The 26673-nt window shown below is 53.7% G+C and overlaps 1 protein-coding gene across 2 annotated transcripts; it reads left to right on the plus strand.

Moving 5' to 3' along the window:
- Nucleotides 1–16659: 16659 nt before the first annotated feature.
- Nucleotides 16660–21219, plus strand: NPAS4 (neuronal PAS domain protein 4; the record flags this gene model as incomplete). Of its 2 annotated transcripts, XM_080710692.1 has the most annotated exons (8): nt 16660–16834; nt 17623–17774; nt 17946–18048; nt 18158–18431; nt 18613–18722; nt 19068–19203; nt 19324–20753; nt 21191–21219. In XM_080710692.1, 8 exons carry the CDS (start codon nt 16660–16662, stop codon nt 21217–21219), a joined length of 2409 nt encoding a protein of 802 aa, XP_080566818.1. The 2 variants fall into 2 exon arrangements, with proteins under 2 accessions (XP_080566818.1, XP_080566819.1); XM_080710693.1 differs by lacking the exons at nt 16660–16834; nt 17623–17774; nt 17946–18048; nt 18613–18722 and having other exon boundaries at nt 18248–18431.
- Between the last annotated feature and the right edge of the window lie 5454 nt (nt 21220–26673).

Genomic DNA, 26673 nt, shown 5'->3' on the forward strand with positions numbered 1-26673 from the left:
TTCCTTCCTTCCTTCCTTCCTTCCTTCCTTCCTCTCTTTTTCTCTCTCTCTTTCTTTCTTTCTTCTTCTTCTTCTTCTTCTTCTTCTTCTTCTTCTTCTTCTTCTTCTTCTTCTTCTTCTTTTTTTTTTTGGTGCTGATGATTAAACCCAGGGGCATTATACCTCTGAGTTATACCCCCAGGCAGATTTTTTATTCTTTATTTTTAAACAGGATCTCACTAAATTGCAGAGAGCCTCACTAAGTAGCTGAGGCTGTCTGAGAACTACGATCCTCCTGTCTCAGCCTCCCAAGTACTGGGATTACAAGCGTGCGCCACCACACCTGGCATGAGACTCTTTTTCAAACTAAAAAGTAAAATAGTACAAAATAGGGCTGGGGGTGTAGCTGGAAGGGAGGATGACCCTGGGTTCCATCCCCAGTGCCGCAGTGATCTCTGCTTAGATGCTACACACCTGTGATACTGGCTCCAGGGAGGCTGAGGCAGGAGGGTAGCAAATTTAAGGCCAGCCTGGGAATCTTAGCAAACCCTATCTCAGAATAAAAACTAAAAGGACCGGGGTGGAGACCAGAGGTAGAATGCCCCTGGGTTCAATCCCCAGTGACACACGTACACACACGAGCACACACACACGCATACACACTTTAACAGCCCACAGCAGTGGTTTCCTCCACAGACGGGCTCACCTGTCATTACACACAGCACGCCGTTCCCATCACACAAACGTTAGCAGCCTGTGGCTCCTTCTGCTTGCTTACAGAACCAATTTTCCTCACTTCTAGGAAATGGCCCTAGACTCTCACTGTCCTGCGCTCAAACTCTGCAAAAGGTCCACATGTCCTCTCTTTGGATACAGAATTTCCCGGGGTTCAATCCCTAGTACCACAAAGAAAGAAAGAAGAAAGGAAGGCAGAAGGAAGAAAGGAAGGGAGGGCGAGAGAGAAAGAAGCTAATTCTCAAAGGAAAATATGTTCTGCAATGTCCACTTTTTTTTCCTTTTTTTTTTTTGTGTGTGTGTGCTACTGAGACCTGAATCCAGGGGCATTCTACCTCTGAGCTACACCCCCAGCCCTATTTTATTTTTATTTTCAAACAAGGTCTCAGTAAGTTGCGGAGGGCCTCACTAAGTAGCTGAGGCTGTCCACGAACCACGATCCTCCTGTCTCAGTCTCCCCATCACACCCGGCTAACGGCACAGTTTTTGAATCTCTATGATTCTCCACTCAAAAGCAGAGAAACTAGATAATAAAACCAAAATCGCCTGGCTAACACGTACGTTAAAACCAGGCAATAGCCGAGCGTGGTGGCGCACGCTTGTAATCCCAGCATTCAGGAGGCTGAGACCCGAGGATCGCAGTTCGCGGACAACCTCAGCTACTTAGTGAGGCCCTCTGCAACTCAATGAGACCCAGTCTCAAAATAAAGAATAAAAAATAGGGCGGGGAGTGTAGCTCAGAGGTAGAATGCTCCTGGGTTCCATGCTCAGTGAGACACACACACACACACACACACACACACACACACACACCAGGCAATAAAGTACATTACGATGTCCAAAATAAACGCTTACTTGCATGCCGACAACATCTCTATGACACAAGGAAGCCGTGGAGCGGAGAGCAGATACCCAACGGGAAGTAGGGCAGGTGGTTCAGAACAGCAAGCCAAGGTGCCAGCGTTCTTCCCACCCAAGAGAGGATAGATGCCAGGGCTTCACCAGAAGCAGTAAGTAAGACTGTACATAGTATATGTGAAATTATAGATCTAGATAGTTATGGAAGGAGGGAAGGGACTGGGGTATCTAGCTCCTATGAACACTCAGAACCTTGGGTGAAGCCAGGTGTGGTGGCGCACGCCTGCAATCCAGTACTTGGGAGGCTGAGACAGGAGGGTCGCAAGTTCGAGGACAGTCTCAGCAATTCAAGGAGACCCTGTTTCAACATAAAATATAAAAAAAGATGAGGTGTAGCTCAGAGGTAGAACACCTGTGGGTTCAATCCCCAGTACCACCACCCAAATCAACAAACACAGCTGGGGGGAGAGGAAGCCTCTTTACCCCCTCACATGGAGTCGCTGTGTGCTCACGGAGGGCTGGCCCTAGAAGCTCTCCTGCCCTCTCCCACTAAGGGGTGAGGTCTCACAGGGTGATCCAGATTCCTGTTCATTCAGCTGAATCGTCCGAAAAGTCCCAAGGCAGAGGTCCAGAGACCTGGGCTCCGTCCTGGGCTGTGAGAAGCCTCCAGCAGGCCGATTCACTTCTCGGAGTTTCCGTCTCTGATTTGGAAAATGGGTATCACTGTCACTTGCACTGTCCGGCTCGTGCGCTAGGACCCGAGCAGAAAGTCCAGAGCCCCGTCCCGCGCGGCTCCGCCCTTGCAGCCGAGGGAGCCTGGGCTGGGTCCCACTTGGCCCCCGCTTTTCTCTCCTGCCAAATGCTAAGAAGACTATTCTGCATTGCAGAACTGCTGTAAGAAGGACGTGAAGCGATGTAAGGAAAGCTCAGCCCAGGGCCTGACACACCTGGAGTGTTGGTACCTCTGTAGGTGAGCGCTCTACCCGGGACACTGCCGAGTTCTTCTGTTCTTCCCTCTCCCAAACGCCAGGGGGCGACACAGACGGCGGGACTGCAGCCTCCTCACGTGCGACGCGGCGCCTTCGTCCGCCACCAGGTGGCGCTACGCCACCAAATATTTGCTTTTTTGCAGACTTTGAACAACAGTGAGCGGACTGGAGACTGGAGATGCAGATCAGGGGTGCCTTGGGAGCGGACAAACCCTGAACTAGAGGACCGGGGATCCCTGGGCCAAGTAGCTTCTGGTTCCCAAGACACTATAAGGTCAGTGGAGAATGAATGGGTCCTCGGCCTCTCTGCGTACTAGGGCTCCCTTTCCTCCTGCTGGGTCTGCATCCCTTCCCCGGGGAAGGCGAACGCCTGAGAGGGAGGGAGCGCGCGTCTGCGAGCTCCGCCGCTAGCTGCAGCTCATTCATCTGCGGCCCGCGGCACGCCGTTACCATGGAGACGTGATGCAGGCGGGGGAGGGGGAGGGAGGCCCCGAGTGACGTCTGAGCTTCTCGCGGCTCGTCTCCCGCGGCCTCCCGGTTCTTGCCTATTTTGGAAGAGAGCCGCAGCCCTTGTGCTGATGCGCGCGCGCTGGCGCCTTTTTAAGGCAACTGGCAGAGTGGCGGCTCTGCCAGAGCCCGGGAGCTGCCCCCGCCCCCGAGTCGCGAGCCTCGCGCAGGGCCTGGGCCCGGGGAGCCCCCGGCGCCCTCCACCCCACCCACCCCATTCTAGCGCCCGCCCGTCACTATGGGGATACATCAACCCGGGAAGAGAGGAGGTCCTGCCCCCGCCCCTCGCCCCACACCCCGAACAGGGGAGACTCTCCTGTAGGAACCTTGGAAGGACACAAGATGCCAGGCCTAGCGCGCTGGGGACCATCGCCAGGTGAGGACTTCGCTGCCCTCGGGGCATCCCTTCGGCCCTGGCCTCAGTCCTTTTCTCCTTGGGCTCAGTTTGGAGCCAGATTAGCATCCCAGGAAGACCTCGCCTTCTCATTAAACTAAAAGGTAAACTGAGGCTCAGAGAAGAGAAGTGGTTGGTCAGAGGCCCACCCAGAGCTCAGGGATCCTGGCTTCTCAGCCAGAGGTCAGAGCCCGGCTCCTCTAGGCCAAGGATGGCTGGCACGGTGTGCCGGCCTCCAGTCCCTGTCCTGTGCCAGCAGAGGGCCAGACCTCTCTCTGCACCAGCTGCTTCTTCTTCCTCAGTCCAGATTTCAGGTGGGTTTACTGGATCGATGGTCACTCTGGACAGGCTTCTGGATCCTATGGACTCCACAACCAGCCAACCAGGTTGCTGCTTACAAATCTGCTTGGTTTTTTGTTTTTTGCTTTTGTGTATGGGTGTGTGGTGCTGGGGATTGAGCTCAGGGACATTCTACCTCTGAGCTACACCCTCAGCCATTTTTTATCTTTTATTTTGAAACAAGGTCTTGCCTGGCTACTGAGAATCTCACTATATTGCTGAGGCTGTCCTTGAACCTGCGATCCTCCTGCCTCAGCCTCCCAAATGCTGGAATTACGAGTGCACCACCACACACAGCCAAACATCTGCTTCTGTCGAAGGCTTCCTGCAGCCCAGCAACTCTCTGGAACTTTCTGGAATCAAACCTTTCCCAGAGTACCTTCAAGTGCCAGTTGGCTTCTGGATGGAAACGTGGGCTCCCCAGTGCCATGTGGACCCAGCCCTTGGACCTCTGCCCAGTCCTGGTGACACCTGGACTCTGCCTGCAGCATCTGCCAGAGATGTTTGATGGGGACCCACTAAGGACAGTATGAAATGTGTGGGCCACGCCCAGGAGCTGTGTCGGCTCCGGACAGCCCCGGGTCCCCACTCTGGCCAGTACTGGGGACCCAGAGGTGGACCCCATCCAGCCCAGCACCTATGGGCTCTGAGACTAGCAAAGGAGAGAGGCCCATGGTCTGACACAGCCCTGGAGCCTCAAATGGCACTTGCAAGGGGCATCTGTTGCCAGGTCCAAGACATCCGTGCACAGAAGGGGAAACTGAGGCAGCCCTCAGAAAGACACGATCTGCCAGGGTCACACAGCAAGCTGGTGTGTTTGCTGCTGAGACTAGGACCCAGAACCCTGGCCCCAGGCTCTCTTCCTGCACCTTGACCCCGGAGGCCTTGAGAGACTCAAGATCACTCACTGCTGTAAGCCAAGGACGTGGTTCAGGATCCACCTCCCCCTAGCAGGAGTCACCTGGGTCACTGCACTCTCTGCACCGGTCCTCAGTCACCCGAGACTGATGACCTCTGAGCGGTCCCCTCTCCAACTGTGAGCCCGGAGTCTCTGGAGCTGCGAAGTTGGGCCCGGACGAGGGTCCCTCTGTAGCTGCCTGTGAGGGGGTTTCCTTCCTCCCACCAGACTGAAGCCGTGTGCTGTGCAGACCACTCTCTGAGGATGACCTAGGCATCAGCTTTGAGCACTTTGGACACCATCGCGTCCCTCTAACGGTGAGTCCCCTGGTGAACTTGATCTGTGAGCAAGGCCCGGGTGGGTTGGGTTCAGAGAGGGAAAGTACAGGTGAGTATCACGGTTCCTCCCCGAATTCACCTACGCCTGGTCTCCAAGGTAGCCCTGCTCATGCAGGGCTGAGGACTTGGTGCTCTGTGAGATCAGACCCACTCACGCCCTAGCACTGGGCACATGGCTTCGTCCCCATCTGAAACTGGGGCTCAGTGGGGTGGCATTCAACTTCCAACGCCTGAGAGAGGGGACCTGGCCCAGGTGATGCCAGGGCCCAGGGATGCTCAGAGTAACAGAAATGAGAGGACAGATCTGTGAGGCCAAGTGGCCCGACCTTCTTTCATTATGGAGGCCCAGAGAACAGAAGGGGCTTGCGTGACACCCCGGAGGGCGGCTGAGCAGGGACCAGGACCCCTGTCTCCTGCTCCTCTGGCCTAGGACTCTCCTGGGGCCTCAGACACAATCCACTAACATCCGGCCGAGTGGATTTCCTCTTCTCCCAGACCTTTGAGTCCTTGGCAGAGGGCACCGCAGCCCACCCACCCCTGTCAGGGCTGGGACTCGGAGCTTCCCCTCCAGCCAGATGGTCCTTTCCTCTGAAGCTTCCTGGTGTCCCCTCCCCGCCCACTCGGCACTCATGCCTCCCAGCTTCCAGAAGCTGCTCCCTCGACAGCCAGAACCGCCGCCCTCCTCCTCTTGCTGGTGCAGGCAGCTTGCTCTGCAGTTCCGCTCACTCTCAGGGATGGACCCTCCCCCTCCCTCTTCAGGGTCCCCCCTGACTGCTCCTGGGCTTCCCTCCTGCCTCTGGCCCAGGCCTACTCTTCACCCCCGATCCCATGAACCTTGCACCCCACCGGTCTTCCCTGGGGCCCCAGGGACCGTCCTGCACACCCAGGTCTCAGCCCACAGGTCAGAGGTTGCTGAGATCCGGCTGGGTCTCTTCCCGCGCTAGGTCCTCAGGCACAGGTAAACCCTTACGTCACCAGGTGCTCTCAGATGACGTCAGAGAGACTCGAAGCTGGAGCCCATGGTGGTCTGGGCGCCCGAGAGTAGAAGGGAAAGAGAGGGGCTTTCAGGAAAGAGAAGTAATGGGAGCCATGAGGGTTTTAGCTGGAGAAGAATATAGTCAGGTTGGCTTCTAGAAAAATGGCCAGGAGAGCTCAGTTGCCTAGGCTCTCCGTTTCTGGACTTGGGGAGCAGCGTGGGGCCCCCGTGCCCAGGGAGGGATGCACTGAGATCTGAGCAGAGCCCTCGGGGCCACTCTGTGTGTGACCCTTGGCTTCCCAGGCCCCCACTGCCATCTCTGTTCTTTCTGGAGCCGCTGCAGCCCCCAGCCTGGCCGAGTCGAGCCGGGGCCCTCAGTCCAAGCCCAGGCCAATGCTGCAGAAACCTGGAGGGTGCTGGGCCCTGCTCCACACCGCCTCTGCGTATCCCTGCTCGGAATTATGTCTTTCATCAAGTTAAAATAATAACAGCCGACACTCCGTCATTCAGCACTAACTGCGCTGCCTTCATGCATCCGGCTGTAGTCCAAGCGCTTTGAAGACTGGCTCACTAAGTTCTCCATCAAGCTCTTGATTCAGTACTATTTATTGTTCTCCTCAAATCTCTCTTTAACCGGTGGGTAAACTGAGGCACAAGAGGTTAAGTCACTTAACTGACTGGTGTCACAAAGACTCGGTCCAGAGCCTCCCTCCAGCCTCTGCCCCTTCTGCCTCCCCTGCCCTGGCTGCCTCCCTCCAGTCTCTCCACACAGACCATGTCTGTTCCCGCCACCTCTCCACGGCCCTTCAAACATCTAAAGATGCCAGACCATCCCCTTTATTCAAGCCTGCTCTTCTCTGAATGAAACATCTCCATTCTTTCATCTTCTTAAATGTTTCTTTCAAATACTTATGGGGATCTGGGCACAGTGCCCCAGGTCTGGCATCCCCAGTACTTGGGAAGCGGAGATGGGAGGATCACAGGTTCAAGGCCAGCCTCAAGAATTTAATGAGACCCTCAGCAACTTAGTGAGACCCTGTTTCAAAATACAAAGGGCTGGGGTGTAGCCCCGATGTAGAACGCGCCTGGGCTCAGTCCCCAGCGCCAGCCTATATATTTATGGGGTACCTTGCCCCCTGCTGAGGAGCTGAGGGTGAGCAGCTCAGACTGCTCCTAGATACAGCAAATCTACTCACCAGGAAAACACAAAATCGCTCTTGCGACAAGTGCTCAAAGAGGTGCAGGGCTCCTGGGGAGCTGTGACGGGGATCTGACCTGGCTGGGAAGGTCCGGGCAGGATTTGCACAGGAGGCCATGTCTGAGCTGCGATAGCGGGAGAATGAGGTTCACTGGGCCCAGGAAAGGGGCAGTGGTGCCGGCGTGTCCAAAGGCATGGTGGAGGCAGAGTAGCAGGCCTTGTAGAGGAAGCTGTCTACAGCTGGGAGAGGGAGGGCGCAGGAGGCAGGACAGGCTGCAGGGGTGAGGAGAGCCGGGCTGGGGAGGTCTGGGAACTCCCTCTGCTCAGGGCGGGCTGGATCACCGCACTCAGTACTGCCCAGCACCGCCCCTGGGGTCAGACCTCCTGGTCCAGGTGGGGCTCTGCTCTCTCCCGGCACTGGTGCACCTGCTCCCACATCCTGGGCTTCTTACGCAGCCACCTGTCGCTGGATAGAGGCTTATTCATGAGGTCACATCCCCAGCACACCCGTCCCCTCTTGCACCTGCCCAGCATATCCCAGCCTCCCAGCAACTGGACTCAAATGCTCCCTCTCTGGAGGCCGCTTCCCAGGCAAGGCCATCCCCCCATTGCTCCCAGACACCCTGCCTGCTGCCTTTGTGACACTAGCCCACTCAAGGGGCCTGCTGCGCTTTCTACCAGCCTGGAGTCTCCACAGGTCAAGGCCAAGCCTGTACTTTACCCCATTACATCACCGCAGAGTTTGGCCCCAACTCAGCCCCCAGGTGTGGTAGCAGCCCTGACACCCGCTCCTGATCCATGTGCCACTACTAGAAAGATGGAGACCAGCTGTGGGTGCTGATGGGGGAGACAGACAAGAGAGCAAATGGTAACGTTGCAGGAGAGCCAGCCATGGTGGCACACGCTTGTAATTCCAGTACTTGAGAGGCTGAGTCAGGAGGATCTTGGGTTCAAGACCAGCCTCAGAAACTTAGTGAGACCCTGTTTCAATGTTAAAAACAAAACCGGAACCAGGCATGGTGGCACACACCCTTATAATAATCCCCACGTAATTCCTTATGTCATCCCCGCGCTTGGGAGGCAGAGACGGGAGGATCGCGCAGGTTTGAAGCCAGCTGCGCTGGCTTAAGAGACCCTGTTTCCAAATAAAAAGGTATAAAATAGGTCTGGGAATGTAGCCTGGAAGTAGAAGGGTTTCCAGGAACCCCAGTACCACCAAAATAACAAAACAAAACAAACCCGGAAGCTGGGCATGGTGGCGCATGCTTGTAATCGCAGTACTTCGCAGAGACATCGCAGGTTTGCAGCCAGCCTCAGCTACTTAGTGAGGCTCTCTGCAACTTAGTGAGACCCTGTTTCAAAATAAAGGATAAAGCCGGGCGTGGTGGCACACGCTTATAATCCTTGCGCTTGGGAGGCAGAGACAGGAGGATCGCATAGGTTCGAAGCCAGCCTCACTGGCTTAAGAGACCCTGTTTCAAAATATATAAAATGGGTCTGGGAGTTTAACCTGGAGATAGAAGGGTTCCATCCCCAGTAATAATAATAATAATAATAATAATAATAATAATAATAATAATAATTTTAATAATAATAATATTAAAATTATTATTATTATTATTATTATTATTATAAATAAAAGCTAAAAAATATGGCTGGGAATGTAGCTCTGAGGAGATTGCCCCTGGGTTCCATTCCCAGTACCACCAAAAAACAAACAAACAAACAGGGCACAGTGGTGCGTGCCTGTGATCACAGTACTTGTGTGGCTGAGATAGGGGAATCACAGGTTCTAGACCAGCCTCAGCAAGTTAGTGAGACTCTCAGCAACCTAGAAAGACCCCGTTTCAAAGCAAAACATAAAAAGGGCTAGGGTTCAGACTGGAGGTAGAATGCCCCTGGGTTCAAGCCCCAGTACCAATAAGTAGCTAACTAGTGCAGGCATGATAAAGCATAGGAGCTGTGGGGCTCAGAAAGGGGGTACTGGTCCTGCTGGAGGACCCCCAGGGCCAGGAGGGGCTCGCCTGCTGGGTAGGAGCCTGGGAATGAGTGTTCGAGGGTCTCTTTCCTCCTCCAGACCCTGAGCTCCTGGTGGACCTGGCCCGTGCCCTCTGCTCCCGTCTCTCCACAGCTCTCAGAGGAGTATGGGGTCCCTGCTGTGCACCTGTGGATGGGTTTCAGTCCCTTCTCTGAACAGGGCTGGTCTGCCAGTGGCCCTCCCTCGTCCCATTCCTACATCCTCCTCTCTCAGCCCTGCCCCAGAGACCCTCCTCTTTTCCCACCTGGGCTCGGCTCTCCCCTCGCTGCGCCCTAGGCAGCCCCGCGGCCCCCCCTCCCCTCTTCAGCCCACTCCCCGCGCCGTGACCGTCTCAGCGCGTGGGTGCCCGTGTGCGCCCTCTTCACACGAGATCTGTTGATTTCATAACCATAAATAGATAAAATGTTCGGAACGCTGGCTTCTATGTGCAAGTAGGATTGAGAGGGAATGGTAAAAGGAACAGGCCTTAGGAGAAGGAAAACAGCCTGCCTCGACGCAGCGGAAGACACACAGCCCCGCAACAACCAGTGCTTTGGGAGGTGTACCTTGCCACGCCATAGGCTGGCGCACTGTAGACACAGGACGGGGGCGGGGCTTAGAAAGCCTGTACTAGCTTCAAATCTAACAGCTCCAAAGACCCACCTAATAAGAACAATCTAGAAAGAAAATAAATGTGGAAGGCAGGAAGCCTGGGTTCCAATTCTGGAACTATCTCCTTCTACCTGTTGACCCTGGGCAAGTTACTCAACTTCTCTGGGATGGCGTATAGAGATTCTTCCCCTGGATTCTTCTTCAGTAAGCCCAAGATCCCACAATGCCCTCATTTTCCCCTATAAGGAGCATTTGTTTTCCTGATAATAACTTAATCACCATATAGGACAACCCCTCTTCTCAAAATGCAATCCTAATGGCTGAGATTAGGATAAGGATGGAATCATGGTACCCTGCCTCTTCCTTGTCAGTTCCAACTCTTGTTGCCATGGGAACAGGAAGTAGAGCATCACTCCCACAGGGGGAGACTACATCTGCCCCTGATAAGGAGCCTTGCCCACAGGGCTTCCCAGTCTCTCCTCCCTTCCTTAAGGTGTACTTAGGCAACACTACTGCCCCAGGGCATTTGGAAGAGTAAAGGGAGATGAGGTGACAGTATTGGGCCCAGAGAGTTTTCTTGTAAGAAACAGAGAGGGGGGAAAAAGTGGAAATATTTCGTGAACTTATCCTCTAAGGGTGGCAAACATATTTGGTAAAGGGTCAGGTAGTAAATATTTGAGGCTTCACGGTCTAATGGTCTCCATTACGACTATTCAACTTTGCTGTGTGATGTGAAAAGTCAGAGACAATTAGTGAACTAATGAATGTAACTGTGCCAATAAAACTTTATTTACAAAAGATGCAGTGGGCCAGATTTAGCATGTGAGCCATAGTATACAGGCTCCTACTCTACCTCATAAGGCTCAGCATTGCCAGTACCTTGTGGAGTGACTTCGATTAAGTCATTGTGCATCTCTGGTCCTTAGTTTCATCATCCATTAAATTAGCTCAATACTGTGTCAGCCAGATTGGTCATGAGAATATGTCTAACAGATCAGAGCAACGGAAGTCTTTTCATCCCTCTCCTCCATCACTTTGAGGGGAGCTACACTCACCGCCCACCCGACCCCCATCCAGCCATGGCTGTGCCTGCTGAGGGTGCTGGCAGCCTGCCAGAAGAAGAGAGTCAGATTCTTGGTCTGTCTTTGCAGTCTCCCGCCTCAAGTGACCCCATTTCTGAAGCAAGCCAGGCACAGCAGGAATCAAGGAATCCCTCCCTTTCCACCACCCAGCCATTTGGCAGGAGGCTCCGGTTCACTTGAGGGAGTGAGGTGGCTGCAGTGGCTGGTGGCCAGTCTTGGGAGAAGGCCTTCTAGACTCAGGCTGGGACCAGAGTCAGGAAAGGTCAGCTTCCACGCGCCCCTACAACAGCCACCTGTGGGGCTCCAGGGAGGCAGCCACAGCTGTGGTCTAGTGGTGGCTCGCAGCATGGCCAGCTGCATCAGGGGTCTCGAGTCTTCCTGTGCACCTCTCTGGGCTGAGGACCACTGAGTGCCAGCATCCTGTGGCAGCTTTCATCTTCTCTGAAGTCCCACCAAGTGATTCATTCATTCATGTCCTCTCTCTCTCTCTCACTCACTCTCTCTCTCTCTCTCTCTCTCTCTCTCTCTCTCTCTCTTCCTCTCTTTTTCTCCTTCTCCTTCCCTTCCCTTCATTCCTCTTTCTTTGGCTCAGAGACACATTTGTCCAGAGAAAGACAAGATATCTGTAAACATCCCTCTGTCAAGATCCTCACCCCAAATCTTCAGAAAATAAGCCAGGAAGCCTCCGTGCTGTTCTGAAGAACCAGATTCCTCACCCACCCTCCAGCTCCTTTCTAGGAGATCATCCTCTTGGACATCTCTGGAAAAGATACACCACCACTTCTCTAGTAGGGTTCAAGGGTGATGTCCCTCTAAGTCTCCAATAAAGCTATGCAAGACCAAGGTTTGGGATCTCATGGCCTGTTCTTGCTATAAAAAGGAATCAGCCAATCCCTCCTCGATGCCATCACCTCTTCTTGGTGATTTTTCGGGGAAGGAGTGGGCGGGTTGCCATGGCAACAGATGCGAGCTCTGCTCAGTAAAGAAGGGACCTTGATATTTTTCTCTCTCATTCTCTCAGTTGTGTGTGTGTCTCTGTGTGTGTGTATGTGCGTGCTACACATGCCTGTGCCCACACTAAGAATATTTTTTTTAGAACTAAAGAAAGCCCTTCTCTTCTCTCAGCTCCCCAAATATGGTGTGATGGAAAACCACTTACTCCTGCAGGCCAGGAAGGATCAGGATGGTTCGAGCGAAAGGGAAGTGCTCACATGGGGCTCCTTTCCTCCACGTTTTCACTAAAGATTGCACGTGACAGAGTCCTTTGCAAACAGCTGGGGGGGTAGGGCTGGAAAGAATGGAAGATGCTGGGTGGCAGAGAGGCACAAAGAGTGGAGCCCACCAAGGGCATGAAAGAGGACCACAGAAGACACATTGGCTCTGGGGAGGCATGCAAATGCACACACACCATCAGATGCTGAGAGGGGAAGGCCAGAGCAGACTCGGATATGGATGCAAACACACACACAGACACAGAAATTTTGTAAACAAATATATAAAGGCACAAATGCCTTTATATAACATATAAATAACAATATGCAACACAGGAAGGTGGAGCCTTTTTAAGAAGACAGTCATAGATGGGGCGTGGTGGCACACGGGGCGTGGTGGCACACGCTTGTAATGCCAGCATTTGGGAGGCAGAGCCTGGAGGATCGCGGTTCGTGGATAGCCTCAGCTACTTAGCAAGGCCCTTCGCAACTCAGTGAGACCCTGTTTCAAAAAATAAAAAGACTAAAAAATAGGGCTGAGGGTGTAGCTCGGAAGTACAATGCCCATGGGTTCCATCCCCAGTACCGCAAAATAAATAAATAAATTAATTAATTAATAAAAGACAGTCATAGGTGCAGGTGTAGGCAAATGCATACACAGAGATTCAGACACAGAAGCATGCAGATAGATACATGGATACAGACATACAAACCGCCTTCAGACAGACAGGCTCGAATGCAGACACACGAGGATGAACAGACAGTCTCAGTCAAGTGAACACATTCTTTCTCCCAGTTCGGCTCTCTCCCTTCAATTGCCCGAGCATTCTGGAGCAGTACATATGTCTGGGAGGCTCCCACTCCCCACATGTCTTCCACACACCCACCCTCAAGCCCCTCTCCCAATTCACTCCCTTGCCCGCTTCCATATCCGACTACCATGGTGCCTCCCCCATCTCAGGCTTCCAATGCTTAGCCTGTTCTGCTGCTGCCTGCTGCTTGGGTGGGGGGGGAGCGGGTGACTCAGCCAGGCCTGATGACTCACACTGCCAGTATTTTTAGCAGCGGCCAGGAGCTCTCTAGCGTGCCAGCCGCCCCCTCCTCCTGCTTGCTATTTCTGAACCGTCACTGGTGATATAAATAGCTCCTCTCCCACGGCCTGAAGCTGCTGCCAAGCTATTTTTGGCTCTACACAGTTAAAAATAGCTTCATGGAGGTGGGAGGCAAGAGGAGGGGGTGCTGGCCTAGGGAGAGGAGACATTGGGGGCACACAGAGCTCCTCAACTTGAATCAGAGTGGGTGAACTAGGATGAGCCCTCTCCTACCCCCTCCCTCGTCCCTTTCTAGACCCTTCTGGCCTTCCAAAGTGTCTTCTCTCCAGTCCATTCTGGAAAAATCCAAGGACTCTTCCCTTGAGCCCAGTTCTCCTTCCTTGTTTACTTAACTCCTAGGTCCTAGGCATCTTGGACCCTGAACCCCCATATTTATCCTCAGAGAAGAAGGGTACAGAAAAAGGGGGCCTCATCCTGAGGCCCAAGTGGACCAGGCAGGCCAGTAATCAATCTACTTCTGGGGCAGTTTTCAGTACCATGGACAGCGACCGGTGCCTGGTTTCTGCGTGAGGATCTACTCCGACTTTTGGAGACTAGCTGGACAGGGCCAATAGACCCCCTTTTATTGTGGAGGGGACACTAGGGATATCTCTCAGCCAGTACTTGAAGCATCAGTGGGGGGAGGAAAACAGGAACCCTGTCCTGGATTTCATATGGGAAGGGGGTCCAGTGATCACGGGAATGGAGGGAGGCCTGGGGGTGGGGTACTGGTGGTCAGAGAGAGATTAAAGATGTATCAGGGACATAGATCCTGAAGGGATCATCTCTCTGCCATCCAGCTCCATGGTGTTGGAGACAGTGGCAGACAGACACATGTACATCATTCCTTTTGTTTCAGTTGTGCCACTGACCACAGGATGGATCATGTGGATGGCCCAATCTTGGCCAAAATAGCACAGGACATCAGGATAGGGTGCCCCAGCCAAGCACCCCTCTTCCAAGCTGCTCATCTCAGTTGCCTTTTCTCCCCTCACACTGCCTCTCGCTACCACCATTTCTCATTAGGACTACAGATTTTCTTGACCCCAAACATTTCTTCTTGGTGTCAAAGTTCAGCTCCACCCTCCTCATGTGACTTCTACAATTAGGCCAGTCCCTCCACTTTTTTTTTTTTTTTTTTTTTTTTTGCGGTACTGGGGATGGAACCCACGGGCATTTTACCTTCAAGCTACACCCCCAGACCCATTTTTTATTCTTTACTTTTTTGAAACAGGATCTCAGTGAGTTGGAGAGGGCCCCACTAAATAGCTGAGGCTGTCCTCAAAACACAATCCTCCTGTCTCAGCCTCCCGAATGCTGGGATTACAAGCATGTGCCACCACGTCTGGCTCCTAGCCCTATTTTTTATTCTTTATTTTGAAACAGGGTCTCACTGAGTTGGAAAGGGCTTCACTAAGTAGCGGAGGCTGTCCGCAAACCACGATCCTCCTGTCTCAGCCTCCCGAATGCTGGGATTGCAAGCGTGAGCCACCATGCCCAGCTTCCCCCAATTTTTAAGTGATCTCATTTCCTGCCCGTCAAGTGATTTCATATACCCTCTATTTTCCCCAATGAGATTTCAGATAAAAAATATTCCTCAAATAGACGTGATGGTGCATATCCTGTAATCTAAAGACTTGGGAGGCTGAGATAGGAGGATCAGAGGTTCAAAGACAGCCTCTACAAACAGTGAAACTCTTATCAACCTAGTGAGATCTTGTTTCAATATAAAAATAAAATAGCGTTGGGGGTCTAGCTCAGAGGTAGAATACCCCTGGGTTCAGTCCCCAGAGACACACACACGCACACACGTCTCAAAACACTTCCTCCTCCCTTTATGGGCTCCTGGGGTAAGAAAGGCACCCTTTCCTCCTGTATCACGTGCGGCCGATAGAGAAAGAAGATGGGAGGGGGAGATAAGTCAAGGTAGACTTGATGGAAGGCGGGGGAGCCTTAGGGGGTTAGGAGCTCACAAAGCCAAGACAGGGTACAAGCATGCAATAAAGAAACTAGTGAGATAAACTAATGGGGGGGGGCGGAAGGGCAGAGCGAACTCTTAGCAGTAAAGCTGGGAGGGGGCCGGGGGAGACGTGGAGGAGAGCCTGCCGGAGTTAAAGGGTCCTTGGTAGGTGCGGCAGTCGCCGAGGACCCGACGCGCCCCCTAGCTTCCCTGCGGCCTCCCCCTCTTCGCGCCGGAGCAGCGGGGGGAGCTCTCCGGAGCTGTGCGGAGGCAGCCAGGCCCCGCCCGCCGCCGCGGCAGCCGCCGGAGGATTCCTGTCCTAATATGGAGCTGGGATTCCCCCGGCCCCGCCCCCGCCCCCGGCCCGCGGGAGAGACCGAGGCTCGCCAGAGGGCGGGGGATCCGCTGGATGTGGGGGCCTGCGGTGGGGGCGGGGGCGGGGAGACCCAAGTGCAGACCCAGAGCCTCACTGTGCCGTGGGTCCTGCCTCAGTTTCCCCATCAGCGGCTGCCGTTAATTAAGCAACAGGGGAAGGAAGAGTCGCTGCAGACTATAGAGTTGGAGTTCCTATTCTTGGCTATGGGAAAAGAGGGCCAACGACATTTAAATTCAGCTGGTCCCTTTCCCACAGGACCCCTTTCTATCCCATCATAGGGACTCAGACCCCTATATAACTACTGCTGAGAAATCTCCAGGCGGGGGCTTGGGAAGGGAACGGAATAATTAGATCTTTGAAAATGGACAAGGGAATCCGAGATTGAGTAGACCCCCCGGGGGGGGGAATCTCAGCTGTAACCTACGCCCCCCCCCAAAGCCAGGGAAAAGCCATGTGATCGTGACCTTTGTCTGGCGAATGTTGAGGGGATTTGCCAATGACCCCGTTCCTCCCTATTCCTTTATCTCCTTTGCAAAATCAACACAAGCACCAGCGCCTGCCTGCCGGCCCTCTGCACTCCTGCCCGAGGCTACAGGCCGCCCTAACCCGGGCCCTGTCCCTTTCCTCAACACATTTGGAGGCCTGGGTCCCCACACCCCCTTTTAGTTCCTCTAAGGCAGCGCCTGGCTCCAGGAGCAGCTCCCGCCAGCCGAGGCCCCCTCCGCAGCCTCCTTCTCCCCCTTCCCCCGTCCCCCTCCCTCTCTCGGTCAACGTCACGGGATGACGTCGGAAGCCTGGGAGGGAGGAGGAGCTCCCCCCTCCCCAGCCAGCGACTCCCGCTGCAGCTTGCTTAGCCCAGCCTCCCGCTTTCCCGCTCCCCCCCCCCGTGTCTAAAACGAGCCCCCCACGCCCGGCAGGAGCTATATAAGGCGGGATGAGGCAGGCGAGGGGGGCAGCGCAGCCGAGCGGAGCCCGGGAGAGGAGCGAGAGAGCCAGAGCCAGAGCGAGAGACTGGGAAGCCCGGAGGAAGCCGCCGGTGCATCGGGACGGGAGCGCAGGTGTTCGGGGCGCCCGAGCTGGAGCTGCACAGCCGGCAGCCATGTACCGCTCCACCAAAGGCGCGTCCAAAGCGCGCCGCGACCAGATCAACGCCGAGATCCGGAACCTCAAGGAGCTGCTGCCGCTGGCCGAAACGGACAAGGTCCGGCTGTCCTACCTGCACATCATGAGTCTCGCCTGCATCTACACTCGCAAGGGTGTCTTCTTCGCTGGAGGTGAGCAAGCTGGGGTTAGCTCCCAGAGAGCCAGACCCGAGCTCTGAGGGGACAGTGGGCTGAGGGAACCCCCTGGGACTGTGCATGTGTAAGGCAGCGTGTTGGAGAGCCGCGGAGAGATGGGACTAGGGGGACTCCAGACTTCCTACTTTTCCTCCTGAACTCTGTCCAGACCTCACCTTAGTTCTGAATGAGGTGACGTCCCTAGCACCAGATTTGTGGGGGAAGAGCCAAGACAGAACGACCCCAGTCCCCATCAGCTCAGAGGCATCCCGGGAGTCTAGGAAGAGAAGCCTGAGAAGTTGCAGGGATGCAGGCGCCCAAGCCTGGAGAGGGTTAGACGCTGTCCGCGGTGCTGAAAGGGCTGCTCAAGTCCCCGAAGCACTGTCCGCGGTGCTGGCGGCGCCGCTCGCTCGCTCGTGGGCGCTGTCCGAGGTGCTGAAAGGGCGGCGCACAGTCTCTGAAGCGCTGTCCGCGGTGCTGATGGCACCACTTGCTTGTGGGCTCCGTCCGCGGTGCTGAACACAAGTACGCTCGGGAGTTCTGTCCGCGGTCCTGACATCCAGGGATCCTGAGGCTCTGGCTGCAGCTTAGAAGTCTGAGGGCAGGCTGGCTGGGGAGTTCTAGCAACAGGTCTCCTGGCCAAGAGCTACGGGCAGCAGGCCAACAGGTGTTTGCAGAGGCATGCCTATGAGAAATTCCTCTACTTCTCTGAAACTCAGACCATGACTTCTTTACTTCTTTGCCCCCAGTCTTATCCTGGCTCACCTTGTCTTTTCACCCCACAGGCACTCCTCTGGCAGGCCCCACCGGGCTTCTCTCAGCTCAAGAGCTTGAAGACATTGTGGCAGCACTACCTGGATTTCTGCTTGTGTTCACAGCTGAGGGGAAGTTGCTATACCTGTCTGAGAGTGTGAGCGAGCACCTGGGCCACTCCATGGTGAGAACTCGGGCCCTTCGGCTCAGGCTGGGGCGAGGGCGGGGCACGGTGAGCTTTCCATTCCTGAGAAAGTTATTGGAGAGGGAGGGGTTCTACTCTGCAAGATGCTGTGGGCCAAATAATTGGCTCTGCTGTCCTCGCTAATGGTCATCTCTTCTTTCCTTCCTCCAGGTGGACCTGGTTGCCCAGGGTGACAGTATCTACGACATCATTGACCCAGCTGACCACCTCACTGTGCGTCAGCAACTCACACTGCCCTCCGCTCTAGACACTGGTAAGAATCCCCTTCTCTTTCCTTCAGTCCAATCTCCCTCCTGCTACCTGGCTTTACCCCATCTTTCTCAGCCACTCACCCTCATCAATTTTTCTCTTTACCCACCTAGATCGCCTCTTCCGCTGTCGCTTCAACACCTCCAAGTCCCTCCGGCGCCAGAGTGCAGGCAACAAACTGGTGCTTATTCGAGGCCGATTCCATGCTCACCCGCCCGGAGCTTACTGGGCAGGGAATCCCGTGTTCACAGCTTTCTGTGCCCCACTGGAGCCAAGACCCCGCCCTGGCCCTGGGCCCGGCCCTGGCCCTGGCCCTGCTTCACTCTTCCTGGCCATGTTCCAGAGCCGACATGCTAAAGACCTGGCCCTGCTGGACATCTCTGAGAGGTAAGTCCTTGGTGTTCAAACGCCAGGGGGAAAGCAGGCCAAAGATGAGGGGACCCTAGATTCTGGAGTCAGGGGCAGGGAGGATGGGGCGTAGGGGGGCAGAGGACTCGGGAGGAAGTATGATGTTTGGGTTTTGAGCAAGGAACACAGAAAGCTGACCTTACCCTTTCCACTTTCCCAGTGTCCTAATCTACCTGGGCTTTGAGCGCAGAGAACTGCTCTGTAAATCATGGTATGGACTGCTGCACCCCGAGGACCTGGCCCACGCTTCTGCTCAACACTACCGCCTGTGTGAGTGTCCAGAGAGGCTGGGGACAAGGCAGGGAGCTGGGAAAGGGCATGGGAGACCAGACCACCAACGGGCTGTGGTCAGGACCAATGTTGGGGAGAAACCAAAGGCCCACCGTTTGGGATTCCACAGAGTAAACATTAGGTTGTGGGATCAAGGCAGGAGCAGAACCAGAGCGGGGGACCCTGTGTGGCGAGGTCAAGGTGGGGAGCTGAGAGGCACAGGTTAGGGTAGTCAGGAGAGAGGATGTCATGGCTCCCTAAGTTCATGGAGAGGTGAGCAGGGAGGAAGTTCAGGTGGTGTTGCCTGATAAGTATCCTAACCCTGCCTCTCTTCTTTCTTCCCAGTGGCTGAAAGTGGAGATATTCAGGCAGAGATGGTGGTGAGACTGCAGGCCAAGCCTGGAGGCTGGGCATGGATTTACTGCCTCTTATACTCAGAAGGTCCAGAAGGCCCTATTACTGCCAATAACTACCCAATCAGGTAGGCTGCAAGGCAGGGCCTGGGGGGCAGCCGAGATCTACATGGAGGAGATACAAATTGGAAAACTACTCTGGGAATGGACTCCAAACCCTTACCGGCTGCCTCTTCTCTCTTCTCCAGTGACACGGAAGCCTGGAGCCTCCGCCAGCAGCTGAACGCTGAAGACACCCAGGCAGCTTATATCCTGGGTGCCCCAACCATGCTGCCCTCATTCCCTGAGAACATCCTCTCCCAGGAGCAGTGCGCTAACCCCCTCTTTACCCCACCCCTTGGGGCTCCTAGAAGCACCAGTTTCCCCAGGGCTCCTGAACTGAATGTTGCCTCAGTCTCAGAAGAGCTTCCCCGGCCGCCCAAAGAGCTGGACTTTAGTTACCTGCCATTCCCTTCTGGGCCTGAGCCCTCCCTCCAAGCAGACCTGAGCAAGGATCTTGTGTGTACCCCACCCTACACACCCCACCAGCCAGGAGGCTGTGCCTTCCTCTTCAGCCTCCATGAGCCCTTCCAGACCCACTTGCCCATCCCATCCAGCTCACTACAAGAACAGCTGACTCCAAGCACCGCAACCTTCTCTGACCAGTTGACACCCAGCAGCGCAACCTTCCCAGATCCATTAACCAGCCCGCTGCAAGGCCAGTTGACCGAAACCTCAGCTAGAAGCTATGAAGAAGAGTTGACTCCCTGCACCTCCACCTTCCCAGACCAGCTGCTTCCCAGCACTGCCACCTTCCCAGAGCCTCTGGGCAGCCCTGCCCACGAGCAGCTGACCCCTCCCAGCACGGCGTTCCAAGCTCACCTGGACAGCCCTGGCCAAACTTTCCCAGAGCAACTGAGCCCCAATCCCACCAAGACTTACTTCGCCCAGGAGGGATGCAGTTTTCTCTATGAGAAGTTGCCCCCAAGTCCTAGCAGCCCTGGTAATGGGGACTGCACACTCCTGGCCCTAGCCCAGCTCCGGGGCCCCCTCTCTGTGGACGTCCCCCTGGTGCCCGAAGGCCTGCTCACACCTGAGGCCTCTCCGGTCAAGCAGAGTTTCTTCCACTACTCCGAGAAGGAACAAAACGAGATAGACCGTCTCATCCGCCAGATCAGCCAACTGGCTCAGGGCATGGACAGGCCCTTCTCAGCTGATGCCGGCACTGGGGGACTGGAGCCACTCGGAGGGCTGGAGCCCCTGAACCCCAACCTGTCCCTGTCGGGGGCTGGTCCCCCTGTGCTCAGCCTGGACCTGAAACCCTGGAAATGCCAGGAGCTGGACTTCTTGGCTGACCCCGATAGCATATTCCTGGAAGAGACGCCCGTGGAAGACATCTTCATGGATCTCTCTACTCCAGACCCCAATGGGGAATGGGGCTCAGGGGATCCTGAGGCAGAGGGCCCAGGAGGGGCCCTGTCGCCTTGCAACAACCTGTCCCCAGAAGACCACAGCTTCCTGGAGGACCTGGCCACCTATGAAACCGCCTTTGAGACAGGTGTCTCAGCATTCCCCTACGATGGGTTTACCGATGAGTTGCATCAACTCCAGAGCCAAGTTCAAGACAGCTTCCATGAAGGTGAGTGCGGCCCAGGTGTGCAGGGACGCGTGTTCCTCTCCTTCCAGAGTGCGCTGGGTGGGCTTCGGCAAATCAGTTCCCCTCTCTGTAGGTCAGTTATATTAAGGGGTGACATCACCTGCTGCTAAGGTAGCAGAGAATAAGAAAAAAATGAAAAGCATAATACAAAAGCCTTTGATCAGTAGACCTGGCCGGCAGGGGCTAGAGATGTGGGATAGAGATGGCCCTATCATTTCCAAAACTGCGGCCATAATTTCACTCCATCCATCCAAATTGCCCCTTGTCTGCTGAGCCTAGGGGGATCATTCAGTCTTTGGGTCAGCATATTTGAGGTCCGTACTGTATTTCAACACTGTACCTCACCTCAGCCCAAGGACCCTCTTCTCTACTAGGCCTGACTGACTCTCTTCTCTCCCTCTCTCTCTCTCTCTCTACAGATGGAAGTGGAGGGGAACCAACGTTTTGAATAAGTCTGTGACTTAACGTCGTCAAGTATGGCATATTGTCATCAAGACGTGGAGCCGCTCTCCACCCCCCCGGGACTGTTGGGGGGATTCTGGGGGCCAGAGGGGAGTATATCTGATTCCCCAGGCCCTGAAGGACTTTTGGGGGGGAGGTGGGAGGGTAAGGGAGGGAGCTTCTTTTTAAAATCAAGAGACTTCGAGCGATCCCAGTTTCCATTTCAATCTGTATTCACTCGTAGTGAGTTTCCTTGAATGGGATTTCAAGCGGAGAACGGGGGAGTCTCACTTCCCTGCCGCGCTGCCCCATGGGCCTGGGCTAGTTCTCCACTCCCAGGGGCCAAGCCACCCCTGGGCCTTGGTGGGGGAAAGGCAGGGCCCACGCGGGCCAGCCTGTGCCCTGAGGGGCTCTTGACACCCACGTAGAATTCTCTACACACCAGTAACGGGATTTCAATTCCGATGGACTTCGCCGCCCCGGCGGCCCTTCCTGTGACTTTTGCGCCCCGCGCCTGGGGTGGGGGGCGCCAAGAGACGCCACATTCCTTTCCGATGGAGGAAGGCAGACCTGCCGTCACACGTGTGCTTGCACGGATGCGTGTACTTGGTGCGGGACTCACCCGGCTGCCAGACCGCCTGGGCCTGCCCAGACGGCCGCCTCGTGGTGCTGCGGTGACTTTGTAGCCAACTTTATAATAAAGTCCAGTTTGCCTTTTTGGTACCCCCGGTGTTGTGCATTGCCGTGAAGAGGGAAAGGTGGGGGAGTGAGGAGGCGGGGGCCCAGATGGGGCTGGGGTCGAGGTACAGGCCCTGGCCTTTCTTCATGCGCGCACTTGTTCGTCCCACTACTCACGACAACCCACGCTGGGCTGGAAGCGCCTCCCAGGTGCTTGGCGTCTACGCCTAGATGGAGGGTTCTCCTCCCTGCCCCGGGCTTAGTGTCCGCAGAGCTGGAAGGAGCAGAGTGCCGGGGGCCAGAGGACTCGGCTTGACCTTGGTCCTGACCTGGGTTTAAAGCTTCTTGAGGCCGGTTCTCTCTTCACCTGGTCCTGCACGCAGGAAAGAGGTGTCCTCGCGGGCCCTGGGGCTCATGCTGGAAACGAGGCCACCTCTGCTGTTCGCGCATAGAGCGCTCAGTTGTCAAGCACCTTTACATTGCTCAGCCACTGTAATTTGGCCTCGTTTTACTGGTGAAGAAACTGTGGACCACAGGTGATTTGCCCTCGAAGGTGCGGAGAGGGCCGGTGGCGGGCAAAACACACACCTCCTCTCCATCCCAGCCCGAGGCTGTTCTCTCTGCTGCCAAAGCTGGGAAACCACCATCTCAAATGGCCCCACCCCAGGGTGCCCAAGAAGGGCAGGCTGAGACCAAAGCGGGCGCTTTTGCTCTAAGCCCATTTCAGACCTGTCTTTGAGGGAGAGTAGAGCAGAGCTCGGTAGGACAAGAGAAGAAAGTTTCAGCTGAACGTGGCGGCATATGCCTGTAATTCCAGTACTTGAGAGGCCGAGACAGGAGGATCACAGGTTTGAGGCCAGCCTTAGCAACTTAGTAAGACGCTGTTTCAAAATAAAAAATAAAATAGGGCTTGGGGTATAGCTTAGAAGTAGAATGCCCCTGGGTTTAATTCAGAGAGAGAGAGAGAGAGAGAGAGAGAGAGAGAGAGAGAGGGAGCGAGAGAGAAAGAGAGAGAAAGTTTCCAAAAGTAATATTTTCTTCCAAGCTTAAAGGCCCAGCAGCCACAGGGCATATTTGAGAGACAAATAGAAATTAGGAGGCAGAAAGACCTGAGTTCAAATCTCAATGCTGCCAGTTATTTGCTGAGTAGAGGCGGAACCCAAGCTTCTTGACAGGTGAAGTGGGGTGGCAAAATGGCACCTGACCCCCAAAGATACTGTTGGTACTAACTGGGGTCTCAATCTAAGCGGAGAATAACAGAAAACACTTGAATTATTATTATTATTATTAGTAGTAGTAGTAATTATAATAGTACTGGAACTGACCCCAGGGTCGTTTTACCTTTGAGCTACACCCCCAGCCCGTTTTTAAAACTTTTTTTTTTAAACAGGGTCTTGAGGGGCGTGATGGCGCACGCTTGTAATCCCAGCATTCGGGAGGCTGAAACCAAAGGATCGCGGTCCGCAGACAACCTCAGCTACTTAGTGAGGCCCTTTTCAACTCAGTGAGACCTGGTTTCAAAATAAAGAATAAAAAATAGGGCTGGAGGTATAGCTTGGCGGTAGAACGCCCCTGGGTTCCATCCAGAACCGAAAAAAATAAAAACAGGGTCTTGCTAGGTTGTTGAGAGTCTCAGTACTTGCTGAGGCTGTCTTCAACTCGCAATCCTGTCCCAGCCTCTCAAGTACTGGACTACAGGCCTGTGCCACACTCCTGGCGTAGAGAAGCTTCTTTCTCAAGGAAGGGAGGAGGCTCCCAGTCTGTCCCCAAGAAATACAGGGGCTAGATTCCAGGAGCCGAGAGCATAGCCCTGAGAAATCCCCTGGGGACTGACTCGAGGGCAGAGGGCGCTCCTTTCCCTCCGTTCCTGGGCCTTTGGGTGGCACAGGAGGGTGAAGCTTTGCCTTTTGCTCTCCTTATATCTGTTCTCCATCTTGTACAAAAGGCCCTCAAGGAGGACCCTGTCCTAGCTCCACTCCATCCCCAGCAGAGACAGGGTCAGCACACAGCAGACACACAAAGAAAATGTTTTGCCGAGAGGATGATTTCTGAAGATCTATCCGAGGATTCGAGTGGAAAGTACCTCTTTCTACTATAAAAATTGTGCCCACATTTCTTAGAGGACAAAGGGCTGTAACTTTGAACTTGAAATCTTCAATAACTATGAGCCTGAGACATACTGATGACCCATCTGAAAAATGACCTGGTTGTCAAAAACAAGGAAAACTGGAGGAGCTATCCCAGGACAGAGAAGCCTTAGGAAACATAATGAGGAAATATAACATGACATACTGGAGCAGAAGAGGATGCAAGTTGGTGAGAAATCTGAATGAAGTCTGGAATTTTGTTAATAATAATGTATCAGTATCATCTGGGTATGGTGGCGCATGCCTGTAATCCCAGTGCTGGGAGGCTGAGACAGGAAGATTGCAGGTTCACGGCCAGTCTCAGCCACTTGGTGAGACCTTCAGCAACTTAGTGAGACCCTGTTTCAAAATTAAAGACAAAAAGGGCTAGGGGTGTAGCTCAAAGGTAGAATGCCTCTGGGTGCAATCCCTATTCCTACTGTTACTACTAATGTAGCCATATTGGTTAATTGTGACAAATGTACCATGGCAATGTAAGATATTAATAATATGAGAAGTGGGGCCCTTTGCAAGTCAGTGAGACCCTGTTTCAAAATAAAGAATAAAAAGTAGGGCTGGGGTATAGCTTGGAGGTAGATGCCCCTGGGTTCATCCCCAGACAAGCAAAATAAATAAATAAACAAATAAATAAATTTATCCTGAAATAAAACATTTCCTTAAAACATAAAAATATTACAAATGCCGGGCGTGGTGGCGCACGCTTGTAATCCCTGCGCTTGGGAGGTGGAGACAGGAGATCGCGCAGGTTTGAAGCCAGCTGCGCTGGCTTAAGAGACCCTGTTTCCAAATTTTAAAAAGTATAAAAAATAGGTCTGGGAGTGTAGACCGGAGGTAGAAGGGTTTCCAGGAACCCCAGTACCAAAAAAAAAAAAAAAAAAAAAAAAATTACAAGCTTGGTGGCAGATGCTTATAATCCCTGTACTTGGAAAGCTGACACAGGAGGGTTGCAGGTTCATGGCCAGTCTCTGAACAGTTAGCATGTCTTTGATGAGAAGGCCCCTGACCAGCCCATACTGCCTGGCTGGAGCAGAGGGGGAAGATTTTTGGAAGAGCCAATGGCGCCACCTGCTGGAATATTTCTGTTTCTCACCTGGCAAGATTCAGAACAACATGGGTAAACTGAGGTCCAGGGAAAGTAAAGGACTTGCCCAATGGCAAATTACTGAAGAAACCACAGCTGACTCCGGGGTAACTGCTGCCCGGGACCTGCATGTAATGGGTCATAAGAGCTGAACTCAAAGCCGGGCGTGGTGGCGCACCTTTGTAATCCCAGTACTTGACAGGAAGATCGCAGGTTCGCAGCCAGCTTCAGCTCCTTAGTGAGGCCCTGTGCAACTGAGTGAGACTCTGTTTTAAAATAGAGAATAAAAATAGGGCTGGGGGTGTAGCTTGGAGGTAGAATGCCCCTGGTTCAACTCCCAATACTGTAGGAGAAAAAAATATATCTATATCTATATCTATAAATATATATATCTATATATATATATATATATATATATATATATATATATATATATATATATATATATCTGAGCTCATGTACTGGATCAGCCACCTCATTTTCTCCTGTGATAAATATTTATGACACCAGCATGTGCCAGGAGCTGTTCTTGGTGCTGGGGAAACCTGAACAAGACAAACAAGATTCTAGGGCTTGTACTCCAGTTCGAGTGATGTAGAAAAACATCAGATGTGTGAAAGGAGCCTGTAGTTATGCGTAAGAAGGAAGAGGGGCAGAGTGCCGTGGTTCTAACAGTGCCGGAAAGCCCTCCGAGGAGGCAGCATTGAACTAAGACTTAAAAGACAAGAAAAGGGAAGAAGAGGCACTCACCTGTAATCCAGGGCGTGGGAGGTTGAAACAGGAGGATTACAAGTTTGAGATCGGCCCAGGCAATTTAGTGGGAATCTGTTTCAAAATTTAAGAGTGAGAGGGGGTCCAGGCGTGGTGACGCACGCTTGTAACACTAGTACTTGGGAGGTTGAGACAGGAGGATCGCAGGTTCGCAGCCAGCCTCAGCAACTTAGTGAGGCCCTCCGTAATTGAGTGAGACCCTGTTTCAAAATTAAAAAAAAAAAAAGAGGAAGAGCCAGGTGTGGTGCTGCACGCTTGTAATCACAGCATTTGGGAGGCTGAGACAGGAGGAGTGCAGGTTTGCAGTCAGCCCCAGCTGTTTAGAGGCCCCCTGCAACTTAGTGAAACCTGTTTCAAAATAAATAATAAAAAATAGGGCTGGAGGTGTAGCTCAGAGGTAGAATGCCCCTGGGTTTGATCCCCAGTACTGGGGGTGGTGGTGAATAAACTGGGCATGGTGGTACACACCTTTAATTTCTGAACTTGGGAGGCGTAGACAGGAGGATCGCAGGTTCCAAATCAGCCTTAGCAACTTAGTGAGGCCCTCAGCAATTTAGCAAGACTCTATTTCAATAAAATAGGTCTGTGGGTGTAGTTCAGAAGTAGAAGACCGCTGGGTTCCATCCCAATACCACACATGAAAGAAGAAAAAGGAGAGAGAGAGACAGAAAGACAGACAGAGAAGAAAGAAAGAGCTGGGCGTGGTGGCGCACGCTTGTAATCCCCGCGCTTGGGAGGCTGAGACAGGAGGATCGCACAGGTTCGAAGCCAGCCTCAGCTACTT

The sequence above is a fragment of the Muscardinus avellanarius genome, assembly GCF_963383645.1.
Source record: "Muscardinus avellanarius genome assembly, chromosome: 1".
NCBI classification, from domain to species: Eukaryota; Metazoa; Chordata; class Mammalia; order Rodentia; family Gliridae; genus Muscardinus; species Muscardinus avellanarius.